The sequence below is a fragment of the Numida meleagris genome, chromosome 16, assembly GCF_002078875.1.
Source record: "Numida meleagris isolate 19003 breed g44 Domestic line chromosome 16, NumMel1.0, whole genome shotgun sequence".
Lineage (NCBI taxonomy): Eukaryota > Metazoa > Chordata > Aves > Galliformes > Numididae > Numida > Numida meleagris.
Window position 1 is genome coordinate 7,256,684 of NC_034424.1, and position 22,162 is coordinate 7,278,845.

Consider the following 22,162-nt stretch of genomic DNA (forward strand, 5'->3'; position numbering starts at 1 on the left):
CGATGACCATCGTGACCAGAGGGTCGTTAGGGTGTGACTCTCTTAGGGGAAAGCTGCCGAAGGGTTGCTGGTTTTGTGGGTGTACTCCCGCCTGCTGGCATTGCTGTGTCGGATCTCCGGCGCTGGAGCCTCCTATGTAAAATGCCTTTTTTTAAAAGCAAGATTAATCCAACAGACAGAACTGGTGTTACTCCTGGCGCTTGCTGACTCTCTGCCCGAGAGCAGATGGGCAGGATTGCCAAAGGGATGCGCAGCCTTGTTTTGAGTGGGCACTGTCCACCACCACCTCTTGTATTCTGTTGCTGAGGGAGATGGACTTCCCAGGTTTTCTCTCTCAAATGTAAAGCACATCACCTGCTTGGGGTGATGCAGTACCGTGGTTCCTGCTCTGAGCTCTCCCACCTCTGCCGTGGGATGGTGATGGGGAGTGGAGGAGCTCGGCCTCCTCCTGCTCTCACAGGGCTCTGCGTGCCTCGGCCTTGGGGTTAGAGCGTAAGTTCTCATAACTGCTTTGAATGGCAGATAGATCCTTTAAGCCAAAGCAAACCGTGGCAGCAGATGCTAAAATGAAGGCACTGCTGTGGCATATCGCTCACGCGGAGGCATTTGTACAAAGTGCCATTTGTCAAAGCATTTTTAGGTAATCTGAGTTCTGTCTGGACTTTGAAATCAATCTGGGGAAGCACTTTCCAGGAAACCAGTTCTTCAGTCTGAGTTTATCTTATCTGCAGCAGGAAAGCAAACTGGCCACTGAATTTGACAGTTTCTTTTTCTTGCTTGCTTTTGGGGGCTTTTATGCCCTGGTTCTTCAGCCTGCTCCCTGCCTGGCCCTCTCGTCATGCAGGGTGGGGGGCTGCACTGCAATGCTGCTCTTCTTAGAGCAACTGGAGGGCAGCTGGCCATGCTGTGCAAACACAGAAGTCTGAGACTTGGAAAGACTGCATGGAGCAATACTCCAAATGCTTCCACAGAAACAGCTTGAGGGTTAGGTGCTTTCTTGCCCAACAAACCTACATGGGGCAGTGGGGGGAGAGCAGCAAAGGGCGGGGGGGGGTCTGCCTGTGTTCAGATGGTGTCATGCCCAGGGCTGCTGTGCTGCAAAGGACTTCCAGGGTTGAGCAAAGGGCTGGTTGCTGGTTTGCTGGTTGGCACTTGTGCTAGAGATAGCGTGCACCGTAGTTTGGGAACAGGGATGCCCAGATCTGATTTGGGAAGAGCAGCTGCATTTCGGGCTCATGTTCTGGTGTAGGGTGAATTGACTTTGAAGTTGTAGCAGAAATGCTCAGTCAGGGCTTGAAGCGGTGATGGAGCACCTGGTGGGAAGGCAGGGCCAATCCAGGAGAGCTCAGGTGCATGCAGTGAACCTGGGTGACTGGAAGGGGTGGATCCGGGATCCACCCCTGCCCAGCCCTCACTTAAGGGTTGGCAGTGAGGGTGAGATTTTCTTGCTGGAAAACCCTTCCTACCTGAGGCCTTCTGAAGGTGAGCAGCTTCTTTCCTTTATTTCTGTGCCAATGGTTGTTGAGTTTGAGCAAATCCTCCCTTGCTGCAGCCTGGGACCTTGCTGCTCTGCTGTCATTGCTGCGCTTTCCATTGCATTACAGAAGTAATGCTCTCTATGAATGGGGAAATCCCTGTTGTGTTACAAGTGTAAATTTGGCACTTCAGTACACGTGCACCCGTGTCTGCTTGCTTGGTTTGTTTAGCAGAAGCCTTACTTGAAAGCAGCTGTTCTATAAAATTATTTCAAGAAGAATCAAATTATTTAGGCTGTGTTTGGAAACGCGATGAACTCTTCACTGTGAATATTTTGGAACGTGGAAGTTATGGTTTAAAACAAAATAATTATTTGGGGGATGTACTAAAAGTGAACTGCAGAATGCACCTCAAGCTCTGCTCAGGTGGAGGATGATTTCATCTGCTCCTGGTGTGTGTCTATCCAGTGTAGACTTCTGTTCACGTGTATGGGAGAGCCTTGATGTTGATCCAGGTCTGGTAGTGACTGCAGGCACTTTGGGAATTCTGAGGCTTTTCAGTCACTGCGTGACATTGGGTCAGATTTAATATCTTCAGTATCTGTCCAGCAATGTCAGCGCTGCCACCAAGGTGTGCGCACACGTGTGTGCTCCTGCAACATGGCTGGGCCATCTGCTTTCCCTGCGCTGTCCTATCTGCTGATGCTGTTGGCTTTCAGCTTCTTGAGGATAGCACAATTGTGCGGAGTTGTGGTGGTTTCTGTGCACTTGGTTGTGTTCCGGAGCAGGGTTGCTTAGTGCCTCTTTTGGTTCGCGTCTCTGCTTGGGTTTGTTTCGGGTTGTGACCTCTGCAGCCCTTGTATGGTCAGGATGTTCTGACTCCCCTGTTGGCAGCAGGATGGCTTTCTGGGGAGGCTTAGAGGATTTTTGAGAGGGAAAACCTTCCTGGGGAGCACTGTCCTGTGCCTTCTGGAGGAAGCAGGAAGCCTCGTGTCTGCCAGCTGGGCAGGAGCTGCAGGGCAGCTCCAGCAACGGTCGGGAGCTCAGGTGTGTTCCAGGGATTGATTTGGCCCTGGGGAAAAGCTGCCCAGCTCCTGGGGAGTTCCTTTTGTCAGGAGCTGCTTTGTACTTGCAGAGCAGAGCTGCCAACACGGTTTACCCTTTGTTTTAAGCCTCCTGAGACCCCTCCTTCAGCAGTAAATTACCTGAAAATTTAAGACCAAGACTTGAGTAGACTTTGGAGACTGAATGTGAGGCTAGCGTGTAATATCTGGATGATTTTTACTGAGAGCTGAAGCCTTCTGCAAGCAGGAATTCCCTTGGACCAGCAGCCTCAATCAGAGGCTTGTTTCACTGCTAGGCTTCGACACAGCAGTGTCCTGAGCTAGCAAATCCACTGTAGGTACTAATCTTTGTCGGAGGTAAGCTGAATGCTGTTGTCTGAAGATTTTCTATTGCCATCTAATGTTGCCCATTAGCTCCTTTTTAGCTCCAGCAGGGCATCGCTTCTCCTTTGCTCTCCTGGCTTGCTCAAGAGGCTGCTGGATCCACCTCCTGCAGCTGCAGCCTGGCTCCGCTGTTGTATCAAAGCTTTTTGCCTTGCCAGCTGGGCAGGAGCTCAGGGCGTATGTGCTGAGTTTGCAAACGGGCAGTTTTCCTTAAAATAAAATTGAAACCTTTGTGTGAAACGAGCGGATCGAGAAAATCCCAATACGGGAAGAGTGACCAAAACCAGAGTAAAAAGGGGAAAAAAAAAAAAAAAAGTTGAGACATGAAAGAATGGAAAAATGGTTACAATCTGATGTTATGTGGAAAAAAACCAGAGGTTGGCCATGTGGTGTAATTAGCCACTGGGTTACTGCCGGCAAATTTCATGGCTCTTGAAGTGAGCTGAGTGAACCATCCAAGTGATGCGGTGGTTTCTCTGTGGATGTGTCTGGAAAATCTTTAGAACTAAAATAAACGGAGGAGCTGCACAAAAGGCATTTTTGAGGTTGGTTGCTGTGAATCTAGGCTCTTTCCAGAAGCCAACAGGATTCTTAGCATCATCTGGAAGCCTTCACAATGTTGAGATGTTCCCTTTTTGAAAGCAGGAAAATGTCATGAGCGTCTTTACAGTGCTGGAATTTTTCTTCAAGATTGCGTAAGGAACTGGGAGGAAAACGGATGGTTTAGGGTTTGAATGAAAGGAGTGAGCTGTGCTGGGGATGGTTCCCAAGCTCTGCTGCACAGCTTCTCCCAGCTTTTGGGCAAGTCCCTGTTACTTCAGCTGCTCTCAGAACACTACAAAGCATTGTCCAGAAATGAAACCTGACGCAGGTGGAGGGGCTGTCAGGCAGCTGCACGCGTGGTTTGGTTTACTGGGAAGAAAGCCCTTTGGAAGCTGGAGGGGTGTGGGTGGAAGCAGGGTGCTGGGTACTGCCAGTGGATGCTGGTGTGGGGAACTGCGTGTTAACCCTGTGCTGTGACGTGGGAGCTGGTCAGGTAAGGTGCTGTCATTTTGTCAGCTGGTGTTATTCAGCTGTTTTGCTGGTGTGAGAAAGCAGATCCACTGTACTGCTATGGAATGCTCTGCCCCTGTGCCAGTGCTGGGCTGTCCTCATCCCCGGTGGGTTTGGTTTGAATTCTCATGAGGTCCCTTCCAACCCAAGCCGTTCGAAGTCTCCCATGCCTGATGCTGCATTTCTTCTGATGCTCTGCCCGCTGAACCTAGAGCAGCAGGAATAAGGCCGAACCATAGTGCTGCTGCTCTAAGGGACAACTTCCCATTCATCTGAGCGGTGTCTGGGTTTCACCCAAAGCAGCTGAGTACCCTGTTTGTATGAGATGTGTTTCAGAGGCTGTGTGCTCTCCCAAGGAAGCTGCAGCTTGCTGAAGATCTGAACGATGGGCCTGGCTTAAACGCAGCTGCATGTTTGTTAGCTTGGGATGACCCTGTGTGCCATCCCTGCCTGCATCAAGCTGTGCATCTGCAGCCGGGGAGATGCTAATTCTTTCAGAGTAAATAAAGTCGGTTTTTTCCTGGCTCAGCTTTTAAGCAAACTGCTGAAAGCCCTTTTCTCTCTTCGCCTCTCTGCACTTTACCGCTGCAGCTTGCAGGGGACGGGGGGAAGTTTTGCAGCTCTGCTGGAAACGCTGCGAGAAGTCAATGGGGGGAAGCTCCCAGAGAGGGGGGTCACCCTGGGATCTGCTGGAGTCCCTGCTTCGGGGGCTGGCAGGAAGCTTTAGTGGCCAAATTTAGTTCCATTGACATGTCAGCTGGAGCTGCTATTTTTTTTTTGTGTGTGTGGACGTACAGGAAAGCTGTGCTGCAGCTGAGAGCGGCTCGTGTGTCCTCTCGGAGAGCCCCGCTGGCCCCTCTTCCTCCTCCGTTCCTCCCTCCACCCCCTCATCTGTTTCCAAGACAATACTTCAGTAAGAATTTGTTGCAGCTGAATTCCTGGAGGTGACGCTGCCAGTTTCCCAGGATCTCTTGCACTCGTGCAGCGTTTTGCACCGCGCTTTTTGGCAGTGGGGCACGGGCCCCTTCAGCTGCACCCCTCTTCTGCGCAGCAGCAAGAAGCAGCGGGTTTGGGTCGGTCTTTAACGGGGCTCGTCCTCAGTGCTCTGGAATGAGATGCACACCCCGTGTGCTTGTCTGCTGCAGGGTAGAGGTTTGGTCTGAGGGCTGCAGTTCACCGGCTGAATAATGAATGCATTGTTTGCATGCCCTTATTTCCAGCTTGCACCATTAAAAGTGAATAGAAAGGTCAAGGAGATGAGTCACTGTGAATACAAGTGTCACTCTGCTTAGAAGAAATGGAAAAAAGGAGCTTCCAAGCCAGGTGTTTCAGCTGGTGCCAAACAGCTCTGTTTCACTGTACTTTCAGAGTTACAAGCCCAAATCTCAGCTGAAATCTGAAATGTTCAAGCACCTAAATGTTAGCAGGGGACTGGGGCTGGGATTTGGCAGCTGTGATTGCCAGGGGCGCTGACGCTGGCTGCTGATAGAGGCTGTGCACAGAAAACCCAAGTAGTATTCTCAGAGTTGGTTTGTCATTGTTCTATTCCTGCAGTTTCTTTGCAAAACAAAAAGCTGGAGCTGGTAGAGTTTGTAAGCTCCTGTTCCTCCTTGTGTACCCAGAGAAAGAGGCCACATCCATAGTAGGATGGTAACCCTTAATACTTGGGCTGCTTTTCTCTGCACTTAAATCGAGGCTAGTGGTGCAAAGGTGCTGCCCTGGCACAGCATCTCTTGAAGTGCTGGCAAGAAAAGGTGCAGACTTTGAGCAGTTGCTCCTGGGATGACCTGGAGGAAAGGGGCTGTGATAGCAGCGTGGGGTGGTGGGTTGTATGAGCCCACCCTATAGCTTGCCACTGACCCCTTTCCTGGCCCTAGTGAAGGCTCAGTTATTAATTAAACTTCTTTTAACTTCCTGCCCCCAAAGCCTCTTTCTGCAAGCCCCAGGCAGCTGGTTAACCGTGCTGGCAGGGCACTGAGAGTCCAAGTGTGGCTCGTGGGTTGCACTCGTGGAGGAGGAAGGGGTGAGTGGTGGGTGGGTTAATGCCCAGCGGGTGGGATAGGATGGGGAGTTGGCCAGAATTTTCCGTCAGTTGACACTGCTGGGACAATCTTGATCAAACAGCAGTGATGGCTGTGAGGCCAGGAGTTGGTTCCGAAGTTGTTAATGCTCTCTTTAGTGGGCTAGGCTTGAAATCACGGGCCCTCGTGCCTACGGGTTTCATTTCCTAGTGGTTGAAGTGCCTTCCTTTGGGATCATCGGCGCTTTGGTTAATTGCTTTGCGCTGTACAAACCATTGGACTCGTCCGCATAATGCAAGGTGATTTCCAGGAACAACTTTTGGAGGAGTTCGCAGCTCTAGGTTTTGTCCAAGGTTTCTGAAAGCTCCGCCCAAATTCCACTGGCTGTCAGATGAGGGGGGACCTGGACTCCTTCACGAGCAATGCGATGGTTTGGTCTCCAGATGCAGGAAGGAGCCGCGAGCTGGGCCTGGTTTGCACATTGCGGCCTTGGCTCTGGCGCGTTGCTGCAACGTGGAAGTTGGAGGTTTCTGCGGATGGATGGGGATGGAGAATTTCCCCTCCAAGATGGGAGGCTGCCCGTCCCCCAGGTGTTGCTGTTCCCTGGCTGCGGGCTGCTCAGCGTCTCATCGTGGAAAGCTGTCGATTCCTGGAAGAATAAGGAGCACTCCCCTGGAGCGCTGGGGCCGCAGATGCTTTCCATAATGAGGCTGATGTTGTTTTTCTCCTGATCCCGTTGGGTCTTCTGGTTTTTGTAACAAGGGTGGGCAGATCACAAAGAATCCCCTTGTTGTTCCTGTGATCCGAAAGCGACGTGAGGGTGGGAGGAGGAAGCGGCTTTCGTCCTTGTCGCTGCCTTTGGCACAGGCAGGAGGGCACTCATATAGGAAAACTGCTAGGAATGTTCTCTTGTAAGGCTTTGCAGGGATCGGGAGAGGCCTGTGATCACGTCTTGTACGCTTCGGGAGAAAGTCCCTCTCTCAAATGTTTAAATTAAAACAATCTGTCTTTCTGTAACTGTTGGATGCTTTCCCCGCTGACCTCAGGAGCGGGGACTGGGAGGAGTGAGCCGCGCAGTGCTTGTAGCTGGCTCCAGCTCCTTCAGAAACTTCACTTCTGGTTCCCTGCAGGACGCAGAGCAGAAGAACAATAAGGGCCATATCTGCTCTGGAAACATTGATTTTTTTTTTTTGTTTTTTTTTTCCCCCCACTGCTCTCGTAATTACAAGAGATGTATCAGGAAGCAGCGAATCCTTTCTGTGTTGGAGGTGGCTGTCTTGCATGGCTGTGTATGGAAGGAAGGCAGCAGCGCACGCAGCCCCTGCTGGGGCTGGTCCAGAAGGTGACAGAGCATTGACACGCGGGGTGGGATTCTGCCTGGGGAAATGCAGTGCGACTTCTGTCCTTGGGGAATAGGTTCCTATGAAACGTGGAGCAGAACCAAATCCGGAACTTGTTCTGGGTGTGGGAGTCCGCAGAGAACTTTGGGTTCTTCATCTGAAGCTAGTTTAAAAATTCGTGCCAATAAACTTAGAGGTGCCCTGAAACTTTCAGCTCGTGCTGGAAATTCCATGTTCTGCACATTCAGAATCACTGAGCAACTCAGTGCCCTTCCCTGCTCTGCAGCCTTGGCCAGACGAGACGTGGCCCTCCTTGCCCTGGGGACACATCCCAAATAAAAGCACTGCTGAAATGGGCACGAGTCCCGCAAGCCCAGAAATAGCTGAGTCCGAGCTGCCTGAGCAGAGCTGCCTGCTGCAGGGTATGGAGGGGAGTGGGATTTTTAGGGATGAAGCTGAAACATCTGATCGGGGTGGGGTGTGAATTCCACCACATCTTTGCTCCAGGTTGTGTTGCCTCTAAGAAACCTGGGTGGGATTTGGGCCCCGCATACCTGCCCCTCTTGCTGTGCCTTGGGTAGTTAACTTGATTACTTTTGATGGTGATGAAATGCAGATTCTTAGAGTAAATGCCTGTCAATGATAGAAGGGCTGAAAATATGTGGATGGAATGGTGTGGAGCTGCATCAGGAGAGGGTCAGGTGGGGGTCAGGGAAAGGTTCTGCCCCAGAGGTGGCACGCATGGGCATGGTACAGGTATGGCACAGACTTCCCAGGGCAGTGGGCATGGCCCTGAGCTGCCATAGCTCAGGGAGCATTGGGACACTGCTCTCAGCTATAGAGTTGGGGTTTGGGTGGTGCTGTGTGGAGCTGGGGGTTGGACTCAGTGATCCCTCTGGGTCCCTTCCAACTCAGAATATTCAGCAGTTCTGTGAAGGGCTCTGGTTCGTGCTTGTAAGCTCACCCTACAGCTGCAGACATAAGCTTGAAGCTTTTAGGAATGCAGGTGGATAGGAGTCCAGCTGTTACCAATTGCGGGGTATCTTTTAGGGTGTAGCTGCCTTGGGATCACTTGAAAATCCCAGCTTTTGAAGCTCTGTGAAACAGATTCTCTTATGCTGAGGACCAAGTCTGCAGATGTGTCCTAAGTAATGCATCTGGGGGAGAGATGTTCCAATACCTGTATTTCCATTTTAGCGAGCAGTGCACGATAGCGGAGGGGCTGTTAGAGCAGGCAGGTATGTCACACCTGTGCAATGTCAGTTGACACAGGATTAAATAAGGCATGTGGAAAATTCTTCTAGGAAGTAAAGCATAGTGAGAAATAATCACCAGGGAGCTCGGGAGGTGAAATAACCTGCTCTAGACATGCAGCAGTCCTCGTCTGTGCCCTTGGAGTTGTGCCGAATGATGGATCAGCACTTAGGGAGGAAGTGGCATACTTGGCACGAGCGAAGCATGCAGGTCTGTGAGAGCATCCTGCTGAGGGAGCAGCTCTGGTATTGCACTCAAAGATGTCTTGCTAGGTGTAAAGTCTATCAGTGAGCAAAAGGGATGTGGGGCAGGGAGCTTCTCGATAAGGGAGAGCATCCATGCCTCTTGGGCTCCTCTGTGCCTCTCCTGGTGGTTTCTGGCTGAAATGGGTGGAAGGCCAAGAGGAGACAGGATGGCACTGGCAGAGAGCAGAGCCCTTTCCAAGCTCTTGTGGGTTTGGGTCTTGTATGCAGCTGATGCACCATAGGATGTCTGTCTTAATGCCAAGCTGAATGGTTCTCCCTTAAAACCTCAGAGTATTTTCGAAGATTTATTGAAGGGAAGAATGTACTGTGACCCCTTTGCACTTTTGCGAGGATAAAAATTTGTTTTCCTGTAGCTACAGAAAGTCTGTCCTCCCTCTGAGTAATAAATGATGGCACATCAAATGTGCACAGATTGCTTTTAAGCTGTTGCATATACCCCTGTACGAGGTTCCTCGTCCACAGCTTATTTTCTCACCGGAGAGAAGATCAAGCATATTCCGTGTGTAGATCAATCTCCTCAAAATATGCTGATAACTCTCCTTGGCATTTGCCCTGTCTCCAGTTTCCCAAATATTTTCTTACCTCATTTGGCTGCTTCTGCTACTCAACACGCCTTTTGCTCATTTGTGTGACGACTGGCGCTGGCCTGCTCTGCTTGTCTGCATGAATTGATGCCTTGATGTGTAATTTACCTTCTCTCTCTGTATATATGTAAAAATAGCAAACATTCCTTATACACGTTCACGAATGGATGCACAAGTGATTGGAAGTGTCAGCATGCGCTTTTCCAGATGGTGGAAGCATGTTCCTTCATTTATTTCAAATGTCAAACTCAATGAAATTAATTGCTACCAGACTTAACTGAAGCGACGGGGAGATTCTTGTCTCAGTTCACCAGTGTGGGGTGAGGTTGCATGTGATGAAGAAGCAGCAGCGTTCAGGAGGAGAAATGCAATCACTGGGCTGAGTCCAAGCGCTGCTGTTGTTGTCCTGCTTGTGGTTGCAGTGCTGCTGTCCTGGTGCTTGCTGTGGCATCTCTCTGCACTCCAGCGAGCTGTGGCATCTAGGTTTACCCTTTATCTTTGGTTCTTCTGCTCACTGGTAGAGGATGCTGCTGGTTTTGTATTCTGTTCTTTGGCTTTCTTTCCCTCTTTTTTTTGCAGCATTCTTTTGGAGTTTGCAGGCTTCTCGGGGGGGCAGCAGATGAGGAGGTCCCTAGCCGGGCAGGACTGTAGGGAAATTGCTCTGGTCAGATGGTGGCAAAGTTCCAGATGTGAACGCTGGGTTTGAGCTTTGAAGGGCTGAATTCCAGCTTAGCCATCCTGAACGAGAGCCGTGGGCTCTCTGCACCTCCAGAACCCAGGCTGGGTGTAGAGAAATCCACGCTGCAACCGAAGATGTCGTCCTTGCTTGCTGTTGCATTGCTCCCGTGGTCTGTTGGCATCATGGCTGTCGTGGTTCTGGGAACTGTGCAGAAATCCAGGGAGCTGCCTGGTGTTCCACACAGGCACTGGTTCAGCTGCAGAGCTGAGAGGCTTCACCCGGATCCTTAGGCACAACGCTGCAGGTCTGCGTTGAGAGTTTTGTTTCCTTCCTGCGTTTTGTCCCCAAAAGAGCCTGTTCTTGTGAGGGATCCTAATCTCTTGCCCTTATTTTTTTTTTTCTTTCAGATGGAGCTTCTGTAAGCCAGTCACTGGTTTGCCACTTTCCTTAGGGAAACAGCTCTTATCAGAGAATTTCTAACGACGGCTAATTTAGGATTAATCTGTTTTTAACCTCATGCCTTTCAGGCCCCTTATCTGGGCCTAACACCGTCTTCCTTAGTGGCCACGTCTTGCAGTCTCTCCCAGCACTATCTGGGAAGCCTCCCTTGCTGACCGTACCCAGAAAAATAAACAGCCCGGGCTCCACTTGCCCTCTATTGTCTCTTTCTTTTGTATTAAGTACAGTAATGCCTCTGAGCTACCCTGGGGCTTCTTCGTTCCCATGCCTCCCCATCCCTCTTACAAAGGACCTCTTTTCTCCCTGTGTTCTGGGTGTTGTGGCTCTGCAAACGTGGCAGCGACCCTTTGCTCCGTATGAAAATAGCCCCTGCCTTTTTGTAGCTGTCACTTATTCTTGCGCCTGTAATTAGACTTGATCCCGCGTGTATTATTTCCCTTGACCCTTCCCTTTTTACAGCAGCGAGTATGTTTTTGAACATGCTTTCAGCTCCCTTTCTACCTGCGTGTATCCAGCTGTGCTGGCTCACACAAGCCTTCTTCGGGCTGAGCTGGAAGTTTAATTGCAAGACTGCAAGCTTTCCCAAATATTTCCCACTTGTGTGTTGTAAGACTCCCCTGGGGTGCGGCTGCACGCTCGTGGTTCAGATTGTTCTTCCATATGCTCTTGCCTAAAACTGGTGCCTATTTGTTTGCTTCCCTCAAATGCTCACCTCTGCAGGTATTTAAATGCTGCTGTCGTCACTGAGTTTGAAGCAGTCCCACTCATTGGCGTCTGCATCCATCCTGGCTGGCAGCTTGTCAGGGATCAGAGGTGCAGCAGCTGCTTTTTGCAGACGGTACCTGCGAGCTGGCTGCCTCACTGCGCTCTGTTTGCGTTGCCTGGGGTCCTGTTAGGTCAAAAAGGGGCAATAGGGCAAGTGGGTCAGGTCCTCATGGGGTGGCTGATGTCATTGGGAGGCAGCTGGAGGGCTGTGGAGCTGAGGCAGGTTCTGTTGTGTGTGTTGGGGTGGGATGTTAAGATGTGCTTGGGGCTGAGCAGCAGTGGCAAGAAATCCAGTGTAAGGCCGATAAAGCACATGCTTAATTAACAGCTACTCTCCAATTTAGGTGATAAAGGGGAAGTTTATTGGTTGGTCAAGTCAGTAATGCCCAGTGCTCAGAGCAGTGGATGAGCTGCCTCCATTTGTCACTGATCCCTGTGACTGTGCCCATGGGCACTTGTATTGTCCTGCTTCTGATAAAAGAGGAAAATAAATTCAGCGAGTACAGTGAGCCCTTAAAGCAAATAAAAAGGGCCATGTCAATGTAAATGCATTACACTACAGAGAAAACCATTTCAAATTGGTTTAACTTGTCAGGGTACTGACTTCTGGGCAGGTAGAAAACCTGATGCACGTCACACCCTTTTGGAAGGATGAGAGTGGTGCGGGCTGTGCTCATTCTGTGGTGCAGAGATATGGCTACATGGCACAGCAATACAGTGTATGCATGAGTGCAGCCCAGTGGCTCTCAGGTGCTTCAGGTCTTGCTGCACAAGCTGCACCTCTCTTGCTTAGAGCTCGGGATGCTGGAGCTGCCTGTGATGTCTGTGTCAGAGCTCGCTCGGGGCGCTCTGCCTGCTGTGATTGCATTTCTTAACATCATGCAAATGGTGCTTGCCTTGCTGTGCTCTTCTACGAGTGTAATTTTTGATTACCTCCCGCTCAGGGATGGGTTCTGCCAGCTTTATCACCTTACCTTAAGTAAATTGCCGCTGAACACATTGGGGTTGTTTGCAAGCAGTGTAATATACTATTCCTCAGTGGGAATAGGGCCTGGAAGAGTTGTGGGGAACATATGGCCGTGCCAGGCATCCGCAGCAAACCTCAGCTCTGCTGAGCCACGTTGTGTACAAAGCTGGAATTTTATTTCCCTTCAGAGAATTCAGTTGTCTGATGGAACATCGGTCCTTTGTTGTAACCAAATGCCAGAGCAAGACTGGGAGCCCTCGCCTGCAGTGCCCACCTTGCTGCAGCACCAAGCTCCGTGCCGTGGGGCCGAGCACCTTTCTCACTCACAAGTTGGTTGCTAGCAGTCCAAGGGCCAGAAATATTTCCTGCATGTGCTGGGCTATGGAGAGCATCATTACAGTGGGCTGTCCGATGAGAGGCAGCTTGAGAGAAGGTGTCCTGCAGGCAGAGCTGCCCGCATGCAGCCCCCTCGCTGCTTTCATTCGTCAGATGGGGAGAGTTGAGCAGAGGAAAATATTTCAGGTGCAAAACTTATCCTGCGACCTGCAGCTTGCGATATGAAAGGAAGTCCTTGTGCTTGCTTTAACCCATCCAGTGTTGCTGCTGTACTGCGTGGCTGCATGGAAACTACTGCTGGGCTGTGTGTGTTTTTAGTGGTAACAGGGCTCTGGTTTTGAAGAAATCCATTTGGAAACTGGGTCTTCAAGTACAGTTTAATTCATGCAAGAGTGTTTGACTCGAGGAGTTTTATTGGCGCCTTGGGACTGGTTCATGGGAAGGTTACCCAGCGTTTATCTGCCATTTTACTAGCAGGGAACACTAATTGCTTTCTTGCTGAAGTTAAATGGGCTCACAGTGAGTCAAGTTCTCCTTATGAGTGTGAATAGAGGGTCACCTTTGCATTGGGCTCCCCAAGAGCATCTCCAGGAGGTTTGTGTTGGGCCAAGCACTGGTCTCCATTGGAATCAGCTTCCAAAGAAAACACGTGCTGCGTTTGAGGTCCTCACATCTATCCTGGGGGTGGAAAGATCAATGGGAGGGAGTGAGAAATTTCTTTCCTTACTGTTCCAGCTTAGCTTTATGGCCCCGGATGGCTTCATTTCTATTCTCTCTGCTGTGTTCTGATGGATGGTCTTGCTTTCAGTAGCTGGAATCCCAGCCCTAAAGGTCTCGTGAGTGCAATAAAATTGAGAAAAGCAGAGGAGAAAGCTACCGAGGAAGTGAATTATGTACTTCAGCCATCCATTGCTGCCTGTCAGCTAGTGGTGTGGATGTGGCAGTGAGGAGCGGGGGGGTGAGCAGGATGCACCTGAGCTTCTTGTGACAAAAACAGGTTGTGCTCAAGAGCAGGACTGTGCCTTGCTCCTTCCCAGGGGTTTGGGAGGAATTGACAGGAGGAGGCTGTGTGTGCATGGATTGCAGCGTATCTGCAGCTGCGTGGCTGGGGACCGTGCACAGGAGTGACTCGATCTCCTGGCTGCCCCTCACTGCACCGGGCATGGCTGTTCTTATCTCCTGCTTCGTCGGTGTACTTGAAGCCTTGCCTTGAAACTGGCTTGTGCACATTTTATTCTCGGTAAAGGCCACCGTAAGTACTTTGGCGTGCATTTATCTCAGTTCTCTGTGCTAAGTGGATTACTTGCAGCCGTGTTATGCTTGTATGCTACAGAACTGAAGCCCGTTTTGCTGGGCAGGCTGCATGTGTTCAGGGGAGGACTAATCAGAAAAGCTAAGGTAGAGATGCACAGGGCTTGCAGCGGGCGTTGTGACTGTCACTGGCCTCTAATTATTTGGTTAATGCCAAAGTAACAATAATCAGAAGCTTTGTTTAAAACAAACAAATGCGTATAATTACATAAATATTTGTCTGGGCCAGTGTTGGAGTCCTGGGAAAGCTTTTTGGCTGGTTATCTGGGACGTTTCTTGCAGCTTTTATAGTAGAATATGTTGATTTAGATACCATCTTTGGGTCTGAGTTCTCCTTGGTGTATAAGGGAAGACCTGAGGAGGCATTTCAGTTGCTCAATGCAGCAGATATTTCCTTGAACAGTGAACGTGGAAATCAGCGTAAACTATTTAATGGAAGACATCCAAACTGGGGAAAAATGATTGTGCCGACCCACGCAAATCTCAGTCACTGCTACCAAATGTCATCGTGGCTGCTGTGGGTTTCAAGCAAACGCAGCTGGGATCTCATGGGGATACTGCTGCATGGGGAGCAAAACCCCATCAGTTCTCAGCTGGCTCCTGAAGCAGCGGTGGGATTTGCGCCTCTGCTGTCTCTGAGGGTTTGTCTCCCACCACAGGTAGGGGAGGCTCCTGCGTGGTAATTAGGCTCCTATTTGCCTCCTGATTGCTGTTGGTAATGGAGCTGCTGCTCCGAGTGCTCCAGGGAGTTAATGGGTTGGCTTTCTCCTCTGATGACCCCGGGTCAGAGATCGGATAGAGGGCGGTCGAGGCTGAACACCAGTTTCTTGATTTCACACTAATGCCACTTGATGTGCTCGGCTGATGGTAATAAAACCCCTTCCAAACTTTGCCTGGACCAGCAAGCCAGGGTGCGGGGGGAATCCCGCTCATCTCACCGTGCTCTGATTGCAGAACCTGCCCCGATGTGCCGTTACTTAATTTGGGCAGTCGGGAAACACGTCATGTAGTTACGCTTTCTGATTTGGAAAGGAATGGAATTGCGGTGGAATTGGAAAGGGACGGGAGCTGAGCGCTGTGTTTGGACGAGCCTCTCCTTCAGTGCATGTTTGGACGTGGGCAGATGATATATTATTCTAACGGGTCCTTAAAAACCTCCGGTGGCCTGAAGTAAAACAGTGTTCATTCCCTATTGGCAGTAGCAAACGTCGGGTCAGGAGTGGGATCTGGAGAAGCGTGGGATGGAAGCGAGAGCACCACGAGGAGGTGGCAGTGTGAGCAGTGGATTTCCCCCTACCCTGAGGGCATCCAGGCTGCTGTGGTTGCTGAGAACTGATGGAACTCGTGGCTGGGGGTCTGTGGCTAACTCTGCAAAACGAGCTTTAGAAACGTGCTTAATGAAGGGAAGCGGGTATTGGAAACTTGTTTTCCAGCTGCGTTTTTTAGGGAAAATCAGATATAGTTATTAAGCAAATGCTAAGGTTTTATTGACTTAGGCACCTGAAAGGAAGGATTGGTTTTATATTTATTTCTAAAATATCCGAGTAAACGTCAGTGCTGAAAATAATTCAATATTGAGCGTTAAGAAAATAAAAATCAATAAAATATTTGAAAATCAAAATTGTTTAAGCTCGATTCCATGAACTTTATGGGCAGCAAAACGCCCGCGGTGCATGGGGGTGAGCCCTCAGCTCCTGACTGGTTGTTCTGGAAGTGTCGCAGCCTCGTGTGCCTGGAGGAAACCTCTCTGTGGTTTCATTCCCCTTGTAAGTGGCTGATGTGATGCTCTGGAGATGTGATGCTGATCACAGCCCCACCTGTAGCTGCGGCACTTACCTCGGTGGAAGCGATTGTAATTAGGTGGTTGCGTGTGTTAATGTGTTTAATTAGGCTCGTGGTTGGGCAGTCCGCTTGAAGGCCCACAAGATGTCTAAGGGCTGTGCTGGGTGTAGGAGGCAGCAGGGAAGGTGGCTGGGAATGATGGATGTTCACCCAAGCCTTGTCCGTTCTGCTCTACCCATGTGCTCTGTACCTCCTGCACATGCAGTGAGGTGGTCACCCTCATGAAATCACCCCGAGGGTTTATTCCGTTGCAGGAGAACTGCCTGTTTTCTGTCTGGAAAGTTTAGAGTGAGGTCTCGCACAGACGGGATCGGTGGCCTCCATCCACATCTCCGTGGTTTGAAACAAGGTGATGCCCTTGTTCTGGGTTCAGCGCCAAGTTGGTTTGTGTAGCGGGAGGAGGAAGCAGGGTGTTCTCTGCCATGTGCTCCAGCGTCTTGGAACGAATGGGCAGCCCTGGCAGCTGCTGATGTGCAATGCCAGTGCTCCAAGAGGCTGTTATTGCAGTTTTTTTGTGTGTATTATTCTTCTCTGCCCCTTCTGGGAGATGTGCACGCCAACTTCTTTGTTCCTTGCAGGAGGAACTATTCTGCACCGCATTAAAACCGATGGCAAAACTTCTGACTTAAACGCGCTGTTGGATCGGACCCTAATTGAAGGCTGTAAAGAGCATTAATTAGTTGATCATTACGAAGCGCTTTGAAAATGCAAATGCTGTCCGAGTGCCAGAGTGTCTGGAAACGCATCGCGCTCCTTGCAGCGAGGACAAAGCGCTGTGCTTTCCTTCCCCCCTGCAGCACACCTGTGCTCTGTGCTGCCTTGCAGCTGGCAGAGCCGTGAGCCCAGGGCACTGCCCCCTCGGCTCCAGCTGGAAAATAACGAGCGCTGAGGAAAAGGGGGGGGGGTAATATTTTGCTTGAGACTGTTCTTAGCCTGAAGTGAAACTGGTGGCTTGGCTGGGTCACAAAGTGGTTACAGTGGAGTGGGACTCAGAGGTCCCCAGTTGATGCTGATGTCTGCAGACGCCTGTTCTGCATGTGCAGTGCTGTGCTTGAGCTGCCAGCTCTGCCTTCACTGGGACAGCTTGGTGTCAGAGGGATTCTGCCCATGGATGAGGTGTCCTCCCTGCTACGAGCTGGGCTGTGGTTGGGTGTCTGCAGAGATGTCGTTCTTCCCTGCTTCCTGCAGGAAGAAGAGGTACTGGGCAGAGAGGGGACAGTTCTTGCATCCATTATTTCCATCCCTCAGTCCAGAAGACATCAGTGCAATAGCTGCAGAGCTGCTTTCCAAAAGGCTGTGCTCAGGCGGGTGGCAGACCCTGTGGATGAGGTTTCTGTCTGTGCTGATCCATCTGCATATGCACCTGGAGGACTGCAGCCATCCACAGCCTTGCAGGGATTTGGCTGGTTTTCTTGTTGGGAAGGGCCCAGGTAATTTGTGGGGGTTAAAGAGAAAGGGATCTGTACAGCTGCACCTCGCTTGCATCCATCCATGGCTGGCATTTGAATCCACTCCTAGAACTGAGCTCTAAGAACACTGAACATCATTCAGAAGATGAAGTCGCGCGCTGTCACAGTTTCCTTCTGCAGATCTGCTGAGTGTTTGTGGCTCTAATAACTTTGGAAGTTTTAGAGTTCACCCTTAGCGCTTCTAAAGCACAAGACTCCTGCCAGCAACCAAACTACTGCTGGAGAGCTTCCCACAACGTCCCAGTGACTCAGGAACGCCATCCAAGCAGTGGGGAATGGGGAAGGTTCCCCCCAGAAACAATGCTGTGCTTCTCTTCCTCCTTCCACAGGCGAATCTGAAGCACTCCATCCTTCAGAATGAATGGGATATTTGCTCGTCTTGAATGGGGCCCGAAGTCTGAAGGGCAATTCACAGCAAACAGGCAAGCATTTAAGTTCTGCGTGGCATTTGCAGCAGAGATTTTCTGCGTGGTTTAATTCTGTTCCGCGGAGGGAAGGCCTGCTCTTTGCTGCTGGCTGCTGACACCACGGCTTTGTGAGGAACCCAAATGACTGATTATTTCAAAAACAATTATTTGTGCTCAGAGGAACAAAGATGGTTTGATCCGTTGGGTTTTCATGTAGTTCTGGCAGAGCTGCTCCAGTGTTGGTTCTGGGTTTCGTTCTGGGATCACGCATACGATCTTTTGAATCTGGCTCGGCAGAATGGTTTCCTTTGTTCACAGTTGGGACTGTTTGTGCCTTTACAAACCCCATAAGGGGCTGACGTGAGTCACTGGTGAAATATTTGGTGATCTGCAGCAATGTGAATTGACACAGATTTGTTGCAGTTATTGGAATTGAGCTGATGTGCACCAGATGAGTATCTGACCCCGTTTGTAGTCAGCTTTTTTTTTGCCATACTATGTCCCTTCCTAGGGAACAAACTTTATGGCTTCAGCCCTGCAGTTCAGACTCCCTGATTATCCTTCTTAAAATGCCTTTCCTTTGTCTGAATGTCATTGCGTTTTACTGGGCTGCTGCCATGCTGAAGAATTCACGGGGCTAATAATTCCATCCTGAGGATGCTCGAACAATGGCAGCTAGAGCTTAATGTTATTGTGTGTTTATATTGCCTTAGCCTCTGCCACCTTGTTTGTTTAGTTAATTATCCAAGTGCTGGAGCTAAAAGTCCAGTGGTGGTGAACAGTGAGTAGTTAAGGAGCAAAACTTGAGATTCTCCGGGTACAAACTGCACGTTGCCCAGGGAAGCAATTTGATTCTCATCTGCATTTAGCTCTCTTTTGGATCTCAGTGCAGGAGCAGTTACCTGCTGGTGCTTGAATAATTCCTGCTGTAATCTTACACATTGGTGTAAACCTTTGGGTAGTGGCTTGAGAGCAAGAAAACCCCCAGTGCTGGTGAAGTGGGCACCTTTCCTCCTGGAGGCTGTGCTGGAGGGCAGCACTAACTCACAGCTCAGGGGCTTTTGGGGTTCTGTTGGAAATCACTTTTCCCTTTAAAAGCAGGCAGCAATCTCTCCATCTCTTTCCAGGAGTGTGTTTTTACTGCATGTTCCAGCAGCCCTGCACAACCTTCCCTGCCTGTTGGAGAAGATAAGAGATATGGTGTTGTTCTGCACAGTGCTGTTTGTGGGAGATGTATTGGCGCTATTAACTGGGGAAAATATGGTAATAGTGTCATATTTGTCATCTAAGTACCTGGGAATCCTTACAAAATGATGTCTTGTAACCTCCTCAAAACAGATGCTGGTGATTGTGTGGCTTAAAGATGAGAGAAACGAGATGGGAATGTTAAGGAGCAGTCTCTCTGGCGTTAGTGGACCTTGTTTTGTTGAAGCCAGGGAGCTTCATATCTGCCTTATATCGCTCAGTATGCCTGGTGCTCACTGTATCAGCCAAGGTGCTGTGGGTGCACATCTGGGTGCAGCAGCTGGATCTGCCCATGCTTGGGGCCCTGTGCTGCTCTTGGAGGCGGTGACTGGGACCCAGGGCAACTCAGTCAAGTCTCAATTGGTGCAACAGAGATGGAGCAATTGAAGCTGGTTCATCCTGGGCGATTGTGAGCAGGGTCACAGCACTGCATCTGCTCCCTTTTTCTATTGCAATTCTTTCCGCTTTCCTTTGAGACTCAGGGAACTTCTCAAGGAGATGCTGCTTTGGAAGTGATCCTCATTCACCTTACTTAGTGCAGCTCCTTGCTGAAGGCAGAGATTTGTGGGTTTTTTTTTTTTTTAATTGCCCATTCCTAGAGAAGGGCTTTCCTTCCTAGTAAGCCTGAATCATCAGCGAAGTGACTCTTGAATAGAAACACCCAGACTGGCAGGTTGCATATGAAGGGATGAGAGAGCTGCAGAGGGCACCTGGGATCAGTCGGAAGCCTGATAAATGATGATGGATGCCTGTTCGTTCCTCAGCTTGTGACCTCCACTCTTTGGCAGTAGCTGCATGTAAGCTGTGGCGTGACTCAGCGCTGTGTTCTGAAGTCCTGAAAGTCTTTGGGTGCCCTCCTGTAGTTGAGAAATCAAATACAGAAGAGTGGTTTTTCCACCACGGTGTGTTGGTGACCCCTTCTCCAGACACTCAAGTATCACAGTTTTTACATGAATACAGAAATACATTGGCCGTGCAGAATAAATGTGTTTGAGGTTATTGGAGGGGAATATATTCACTTAGAAAGGTATTATGAAGCAAAAAGGTGAAGAACGGGCGTTTTCTTGCCTCCTATGCTTTGACCATGTGGTCAGCTAACACCGAATAAGCTCTGGATGTGCCTTAAGATGGAAATGGTAGGTAGTGAATGGGGAAGGCTTTCTTAAACCTGCTTTTAGACACATAGCCACGACAGCTATGTGTGCTCACTGGGCAGTGCCAGATGTGTGTGTGTGTGCAAATTTACCTCATTAAAGTCTGAAGTCTGTTTAGATTACATTGAAGTCTTGCTAGACCCTATTGAACCTCTGCTCCATTGAGGTCTCTGGGGACCTCGTGACCCTTTTGGTGATGAGCCAAAGGAGGCTGGAAAAGCAGGTCTGTTTTCAGCCATAGCAAACTTTGCTGTAGCATCCCCTGTAGCCTCACTGGAAAATGCATAGAGATCTGTGAATGGGAAGGGGTCAGTCTGGGTGCTGGCTCACGGAGTCTGTGAAGTGCTGTGGGTACAGCTGTCATAGCAGCACCATTGCTCTGATCAGGGAAGTTTAACTACTGCAGATTCCCTTGGGGATAAGGGTTTAATGAACAGCCGTGAAAAAGTGATGGGAGGGAATTGCTTTGAGTCTAGTGACGTGTTGTTTGGTAATCTTTCAGACACTGGGGCTACAGATGCCCACAAGTAATGTATAAGCATCTCATGTGTCCTGATGCTCAGCCAAGTGCTCTGGGGAGCGGAGCGAGCGAAGGAATGCTGAGAAGTTCAGCTTCTACAGGTCAAAGCAAAGCAAGATGCCTTGGCCAGGAGAGAGAAAACTTAGGAGGGCCTGGGATTGCTATCAAACCTGGTGAGAAGGCAGCACAGCCTGAGGAAAGCTCGCTGCAGCTTAGTAGCTTGGTGGAATCGGATCTGACAGCTCGCTCTGTCTGCTGCTTCGTGTTGTGGAGGGTGGTATTATAAACCTAATACCGACTGCTTCTATCCCAGGCTTTAGCATGTAATTAAATAATTACAGACCTGATTAACACACATATTGGTCTTGTGGTTTAAGCCCTGAGTAGACACAGAGGAATTAGGGATTTAATTCCTGCTCTCGCTGCTGTGTGCTCAGCACAGGATCCTTCATCTCTCTTCTGTTCAAAGCAGGGAGTGATGCTCTGTTGTCTTATTGCAGGGCTTCCCACACTGTCGGGTGCAGCTTTTGGGCACTGAGGCCCAAGAAAGCCCCAGTTTGGGTCCGACTGTGGGTATGTGTTGTTTGCTGCTTTTGCCTTTGGGGTTTATGGCCACCCTCCTCTGGTGCAGCGGGGACAGAGCTGCCGCCCTCCTTGGGCAGCCCTGTGCATCTCAGGTGAAAGAATGATCCAGTGTGTAACGTGGCATAGTAATGTTATTCATAAAACAGCAAAAAAAAAAAAAAAAAGGAGCTTTCATAAAGCAACAACTAAATGAGTTCTCGGATGCAGGCCAAGCCCGGTGCGAGCTTGTAAGAAATACCCTGCAGGGCCAGTCCTGGTCAGTCTGTGCTCTGTGCTTCTGGGGTGATGCCATCTGAGCTCCTAAGAGGAGACTGTGGCGCTTAGATTGGGCTGAAAGGGAAATAAATACACTGGTTAACTGGGCACGGAGTTGCTCCTGTGTAAATCTGGGAAGAGCTGGAGGATTCCACGCTGCGGAACTGCTCCTCAGAGCAGTGCTCGTAGCGCTGGAGTGCACTGGGAATGGGCTGAGGGCTTTGGCTGCTCGCCTCTCTGGGAGCGAGCAGAGGTGATATGTGTGCATCTGACCCATGGTTTTCCTCTCTTCTTTGCTGATGTGGCCCACAGTCTGCTTTCTGCTGCTTGCACGGTCCCTGGGTTCTTGTTTGACTTCAGCATCTCGCTTTGAGCTCATCCATCATAGTTAGAGAAGCATGGAGAGTCTTCCAAAGACGAGCTGCAAGTTGCGCTGGGAGCCTGAGCGCTGCACGGGGCGGCAGATGCTGAAATCACCCTTAACAAAGGAGGAGTGCAGCACAGGATGCCACGACGGAGGGCGAGGGTGGGTGGGTGGAAGGCTCTGAGCAGAGGCTGGAGGCCTGGGAGCGCTGTGATTCTGCATAGAGCCGGCACAAATGCGCTGCTGCTGCCTTCGTGCTGCGCTTCCTCTCTGCACACTGCGCAGCTCGAGCAGCGCGGCTCCAAATCCCCGCAGCCCACGCCTGGGGAGCAGCGTGGCTGATGTCAGGAGTCTGGAATTCGC

At 50.2% G+C, this 22,162-nt stretch overlaps 1 protein-coding gene across 3 annotated transcripts in view; it reads left to right on the forward strand.

The window, feature by feature from the left end:
* Positions 1-22,162, forward strand: part of COL5A1 (collagen type V alpha 1 chain) — a 127,152-nt gene that overhangs the window by 3,048 nt on the left and 101,942 nt on the right. For 2 of the 3 annotated variants that reach the window (XM_021413739.1, XM_021413740.1), the window contains exon 1: positions 1,290-1,482. The exons of the other annotated variant lie outside the window; for it this stretch is intronic. In XM_021413739.1, the coding sequence (XP_021269414.1) occupies positions 1,305-1,482 (178 nt within the window). In that variant the 5' untranslated portion in view covers positions 1,290-1,304. Of the gene's footprint in view, positions 1-1,289; positions 1,483-22,162 lie in introns of those variants that run through there. 3 annotated transcript variants of the gene reach the window in all.